This window comes from Lontra canadensis, unplaced genomic scaffold, assembly GCF_010015895.1.
Source record: "Lontra canadensis isolate GAN:19392208 unplaced genomic scaffold, GSC_riverotter_1.0 scaffold50, whole genome shotgun sequence".
Lineage (NCBI taxonomy): Eukaryota > Metazoa > Chordata > Mammalia > Carnivora > Mustelidae > Lontra > Lontra canadensis.
The window spans coordinates 9,574,958-9,581,418 of NW_022631044.1; the positions used below are offsets into that span (position 1 = coordinate 9,574,958).

General features: G+C 38.5%; 1 protein-coding gene across 2 annotated transcripts; it reads left to right on the forward strand.

Annotated features, from left to right (window-relative positions):
• Positions 1-547: 547 nt before the first annotated feature.
• TMEM17 (transmembrane protein 17) lies at positions 548-6,180 on the forward strand. Of its 2 annotated transcripts, none has more exons than XM_032873820.1 (4): positions 548-734; positions 3,940-4,043; positions 4,212-4,325; positions 5,248-6,180. In XM_032873820.1, exons 1-4 carry the CDS (start codon positions 635-637, stop codon positions 5,524-5,526), a joined length of 597 nt encoding a protein of 198 aa, XP_032729711.1. In that variant the 5' UTR covers positions 548-634; the 3' UTR covers positions 5,527-6,180. The 2 variants fall into 2 exon arrangements, with proteins under 2 accessions (XP_032729711.1, XP_032729710.1); XM_032873819.1 differs by having other exon boundaries at positions 554-761.
• The last annotated feature ends 281 nt before the right edge of the window (positions 6,181-6,461 follow it).

A 6,461-nucleotide genomic window follows, 5' to 3' on the forward strand; every position in this document is an offset into this window, starting at 1 on the left:
CACACATTTTGCAAAATTAGGTTCATTTCTACTTAGTTTTTATTTTTTAATTTTTACTTAAAGCTAAACCATTTAATCAAATATTCGTTGCATTCTTTTAAGATGCAGCAGTATATCCCATCAAATGTGTGTACACACACACACACACAGTTCCAGAAATATATATTATATATTACTAAAAATATCTTATTAACATACCTACACAGTATATCTTAATAATAATAAAAATTTAACAATATATATTCCTAGGAAAGGAACCACCAGGTCGTGAACATTCTTTAAGCCCTACATTCGTTCTGTATTTCCTTCCAGAAAGCCCACCGGCAAGGTGTGAGGGCTCCTTGTATCACACTCCAACCTCAGGTCATTCATTATTATTTCTATTTGTTTTTAAGATGGTGGGGCTCACAACAGGTGTATGGAATCTGCCGTCCCGCACCCGGCTGAAGCGCTAGGCAGGATGCTACTCTCACCCCACCACTCCTTTCCTGGCGCTCGCGCCCCCCTCCTCTGCCCCGCAGTGCAGCAGCGCGTGCGCCTTGGCCCCAGCATCTCGCACCGCCCGGTTGCCGTGGAAACCGCAGAAGAAGGCTGCGTTCGCAGACCTAGCTGTAAGCTGTACCGAGGCCCGGGCATGGAGCTGCCGGATCCGGTCCGCCAGCGGCTGGGAAACTTCAGCCGGACCGTGTTCAGTGACTCCAGCCGGACCGGGCCAGAGTACAGCGAAGGTCCGGGTGAGTGGGCGAGGCCCAGCGCAGCGGGTATGGCCTGCGGAGGTCTTGGCGCCGGTTTTGGAGTGGCCAGATTTTGCCCGGCCCTAAAATGGCGGTCTCGCCTTCAGCTGGTTCTCCGCAGTGCGGGAAGCGCCCTGGAGGAGAGGCCGAGCCTTGGGCTGGGGCGGGGGCTGGGACTGGATAACTCCAGGCCTGTATCCCCGACAGGTCCTGTGCGACGGTGCTGCGGCCTGTCGGGAGAACTGTAAGCCGAGCAGCTGAGGTGGCGCCAGCCTTCTTCAAAAACTAAAAATATAAAATCCGCCTTCGCAGCACATGTCCGGTTTCGCATCCTCTGCAAAGGCCGACGGTTTTTTCCTCTGCGACTTCCGCCCTGGCTTTCCGGGCAGGGATGGAGTGAAAACAGCCTGTCTCCCCTTCCCACTCCCCACCCCAGTTAAAATATCTTCTCCTTTTTTCTTTTATTAGCAAAACAAGTACATTCCACCGCAAGTCCGTTTTCTGATGGAAGAGATGGAAAGAACTGCTTTTTTAAATGAGTCATTTTAAAACCGCTATCCACTTGGGCATGGCAGCTGCCACATTAGCATCGATTTCAACAATCTCTCCCCTTCCCTGCAGTCTCCAACCTCCAACCCCTATCCCCCATGTATAACTCTTACCCTAAATCTGGTAACAAAATACCACGGTGCTGCATTCAACTTGACGGCAAGTGATCACTCAGTTTCCTCCAAAACTTTTTTTCCTTTCTTAAATCATGATGATAGCATACTGTCAACCAGATCCATGTGGTTTTTATCACTGAACTCTGCTAGGGAATAGAAATTTTCCCCTCTTGCTTAGTTTAGGATTTTTAAAAGAGAGCAGAGGAAAGTAAAGTCCTATAATTGCATTGTTTTCACCCTAATTTAGGCCTCTTCAAGATTTAGGATGTACAAAGAAAAACATAATGTGAAAAATGAGGTTAAGTTTCTAATTCTAGAGCTAAGGCTTAACAGGCACTAAAATTTGATGATGCAGGGTATCAGGGGTCAACAGACATCTTCTGTAAAGGGCCAGATAGCAAGTATTTTAAACTTTGCAGACCTTAGGTCTCTGTAGCATCCATAGATAATGGTAAATGCATAGATGTGGCAGTGTTCCAATAAAACTTTATTTATGGACACTAAAATTTGAATTTCATATGATTTTCAGTGTCACCAAATACTATTCTTTGATTTTTTTCCCCCCAACCATTTAAAAATGTGAAAAACCATTTTTAGCTCACTTGCTATACAAAAACAGGCAGCTGGCTGGTAGTTTGCCTACCCCTGATTTATATAATGTTTTAATTTAAATTCCGTTTACAGAACTCAGCTTGTACTTTTGCAAAATTTAGTAAATTCATGTCTTGTGCTTTCAAGGTTCATTTACATATTAACTTGATTTTCAATTGCATGATTGTAAGTTTGAAATGCTGAAATATAGACATAGCATAACTCTTAAGATGCTCATGTACACAATTTCTAACAAAAACTTCTTTGCAAAATTTGACTAGTTTCTGCTCCAAACATATTGAAATTTTCAGCTTAATTATCATTTTTTCCCACATTTTCTCTCTTGTGAATCAGAAGTTTGATTATTTGCACTGTATTTACAAATGTACACCATTACAGTATCCACTGACCAAGAGTTTTACTGTTATTATGAAAAAAATAAATCCTAGGTTAGTGAGTTGCCTTCAATTTCAACAAATTTTAAGAATTCATTCTTTTATCAGTGATAATCTAAGAAACAAGAATAAGCAAAATAAAAAAATAAGTATTATCAAAAGTATATCATAATAACAGAAAAAAGCTAAAGGAAACCTTGCTGTGAAGGACAATTATTTCTTATATTTTAAAATTATTAAATGATAGATATACTCAGCTGTGGAGGAAAAAATCTGTTTTTAAGAAATTTCAGAGCCTTTATAAATTCTTAACATTTAGGCCAATTGATTTCAAAATACATATCTGTTTTTAAATTGTTAAAATTTAGTCAAATTTAGGATGTATTTGTAGGGCTCGATTTGAAAAATCAGAATTTTAATTTGGGACCCTTCTCCCTTACATAGAAGCATAAGGTATCTTGCAATCAGTCTTAGATAAATGAAGCTCATGTATCACAAATGGCTACATTGATGTCTTTATGACAGTACGTTTCCATTAATTCAGCCACTCTGCTTGTTATGTACCCGGTATAAAGATTTTAGGTTCTGTGAGGGTCTCAAATTTGGGTAGAATATAGTCTGTGCATACAATGAGGCTGTGTATTAAGTAAAAAAGAAGGAAAGGGGACTAATGTTATCGAGTGCCTGCTAAGTACCAGGTATGGTGGTACGGTGAAATATCTGACACTGTCACTAATCCTCAACCTGTGAGGTACTTTCATGTTACCATTTTACAGATGAAGAAATTGAGACAGTTTCTGATTGAGAAATTAATTAAAAAGGTTCAATAACTTATCCCAAGTCCGGCATCGAGGGTTAAAGGGGTATTTGAGGAGTCAGGAGTTTACTTGAACTCCAAACCTCAATATCTCTTCAGCACACCAGACGTGTCTAGAGTGAGGGCTTGTGGTTCTTTGCTAACACTTTGTTATACACAGGTTAGAGATAAGTACCTAGACGGGAAGAGATTTCTGTGGGGATGGGACAGTAAGATCAAGAAAGGATTTGTGGAAAAAGTGGCATTAAATTGGATATTAATGAATGGGTGGGATTAGGGTATGCTGAAGAGGGGTGTGTCTATAATTTAGGGGGATTAATTTTTGTAAAAGATTAGTTTATATGTGAGAGATTAGTTTTTATGTATTTTATGTGTTCATTTTATAGGCTCTTTACATAGAACTCCACAAAAGAGGTAATGATCATTATTATCTGTTCAAAAGGATTCAAACTGATAGTCCACATTTAATCTGTATCAGTGGTAGTGCAAAAAAGTCGACAGGCTGTAATGGCAAAAATGATTAATTGAAAAATATGAAATATACCCCCAGGAACCCAGTATATGAATTAAATAATATTATGATGAATATTTCCTTTCACTGTCAGTGATTATTAATAGGCTTAAAATTTGGAGTTTTGTTAAACCAATACTGTAGTTATTAATTTTAAGAAACGAAAGGACTTACAGTCCAGTGACCAGGATGAAGAGTTTGTTCTTTTTCTTTGTTTCTTTTGTAGATAATGAAATGGTGTCCAGTTTGGGATTGCAAATGTCACTTTATTTTAACACTTACTTTTTCCCACTTTGGTGGATAAGCAGCATTATGATGCTTCAGATGAAGGTAAGTCTATGCTTTAATACTTCCACTGAGATCTCTTCTGCCCATCCCTGGCATTGTGATGTTGTCAATAAAATTAAAGTTCTTAATATTTGTTTTCTATTTCAGGTCAGTTTTACTGTATGTGAAATTTTACAAACATGTTTATTTTTGTGTGATTTTATTTTTTAGTATTCAATCTTGCCTGATTACTACAAATTCATCGTGGTCACTGTTATCATCCTAATAACCTTAATTGAAGCTATCAGGTTGTATCTGGGCTACATGGGGAACCTACAGGAAAAGGTAGGCTCTTCTTCCCTTTGTCTCCGGACTACATGTTAAGGCAATATGGTTTTCATACTGAGGAAAAGGCAGACAGAGGTGGTAGAATGAGCAAAGGCCTGCCTCCAACTTTACTATTTTTGTCGCCATAGTCTGTTTGCTGAACCTCTTGAGCCTTGGTTTCTTTGTATATAAAATGGGAAAAATATTTATTCCAAGGTTTATTGGGATTAAATGAAATAATTTATACAAAGTACCTGAACATAGTAAGTTCTTAAGAATTGACAGTTTTCCCTCTTCTCACCAGTCTTGAAAATACTTGGTAAACTGAACATGTTTAGATCCTGTTTATGGAAATGGGGGAAAATTATAAATTCAGGAATCCTGTGCCAGGCACATGTTTTCTGAATCATCATGCTGCCTGAGCGTTTATAGTTACCAGAGCTTAGGGATAATGCCTAAAGATTTCTCTGGTTTTCTAGGCCTTTCATAATTAGATCCCACCCATGAGCCTCACTGTATTTCTTGCTATTTCCTAACCCAGGCATCCATTCCCGTCTGACATGTTGATTCCTAGTCATGCTCATTCCACATTTTTGCTTACTTACTTTCTTGCTTCTTCCTCCTTCTACCCAACCTTAAAAGCCTATATCCTTGGATTCTTTCTTTTACCTACCCTATTCACTCTCTTGTCTTATTTCTTGTAGTATTTAATTCATACCTCTAAGTGGTGCATTTAATAATTCACTAAGGCATATCATTCTAGCATTGCTGCATTAGCTGCATCAGTTCGTTAATTTAGACGGTAAATTCTTTGAGGACAAGGACCATGTTATACTCCCTTTGAATTACAGAGCTCATAAAGCAGGTTCATAGTGCTGATCTGTGTAAACAGAAGACTGTCCTTTACTGATCTGATTACTCTTACTGTGTGTCATTGCAGGTTCCTGAGTTGGCTGGCTTTTGGCTTTTGAGCCTTTTATTGCAGTTGCCATTAATTCTCTTCTTGCTCTTTAATGAGGGCCTAACAAATCTGCCCTTGGAAAAAGCGATACACATCATCTTCACTTTGTTCCTTACTTTCCAAGTTGTTTCAGCCTTTCTTACCCTGAGGAAAATGGTAAATCAGTTGGCAACTCGTTTCCACCTCCAAGACTTTGACCGGCTCTCTGCATATAGAGGGGGCATGAGAAGAATGAGATCCTGTATAGAAGAGATTTGACCCAATGCTGTTGAGTGAAAAACTGCAAGATCAGCTCTTCTACCAGACTGTAAGAGGAAAACCTCAGAGTTCTAGCAGGAGAAGGAAGACAAAGCAAGTGTTTTGAACTGTATATTCTCTAGATCTGAAATTCCAAAGTTGGGGGCAATGAGGAGACTGTATATGAAAGTAGTAAGTCAACCCTAAATACCTAAAGTCTAGATATTGTCCACATGGTGCCAATTATCTTAATATTTTTGTCGTTGACTTTTCAGGTGTGTAGATACCAGTGCTGGTAGCCACAGGTTACCAGCTTTACAGGACTATTTCTTGTTAGCACCTAAAACCACAAATGTGTATATTTGTTTTAAACTTGCTGGCTGTCCATGTCTTGGCAGTACATCTGAAGCATAAGGCAATTCTTGTCAATATTCTGGTGTATTAAACTATATTTGTAAATCAAGGCACCAAATTTTCATGTCTGCTAAGATTAAATTCTAACCCTCCTCTTAGCTTTTATGTTGAAGTTTAAAAACAGGTGGATTATCATGGTATTTTGAAAATCATAAAATTGTAATTTTCATAAAACAATGTTCAGTATTTATAGTGGTGGTATGCAAGATATCTTTATAATAAATTATGAAATATTGATGTTAAAGTATTTGCAACAAATCATTCTTGTCTTGTATAATTCTGTTGGGCTGTGGGTTTATTATTTTTATTACAGAGTTGTTAGGGAAGAAAAGAGAAAAATATATCCATTAGAGAGCCGTTTATGTAGTGAGCACTGCACTAGGCACGTTAACCCTTGTGATCTCATCTACTAAATCATTGTTCACTGAAGAACTCATAGCCAGTAAATACACATGAGGCTTGATTTGAAAAGCAGGGTTCCTCTTAATACACAATGAGAGCGGAGATGAATAAGGGGACTCTACTCAAGACCTTAAATCAGG

Coding starts and splice junctions, on each gene's coding strand:
- TMEM17 (XM_032873819.1), top strand. CDS start 635: ATGGAGCTGCCGGATCCGGTCCGCCAGCGGCTGGGAAACTTCAGCCGG. Junction 4,044..4,211: donor TTATGATGCTTCAGATGAAG/GTAAGTCTATGC, acceptor TTTATTTTTTAG/TATTCAATCTTGCCTGATTA. Junction 4,326..5,247: donor TGGGGAACCTACAGGAAAAG/GTAGGCTCTTCT, acceptor GTGTCATTGCAG/GTTCCTGAGTTGGCTGGCTT.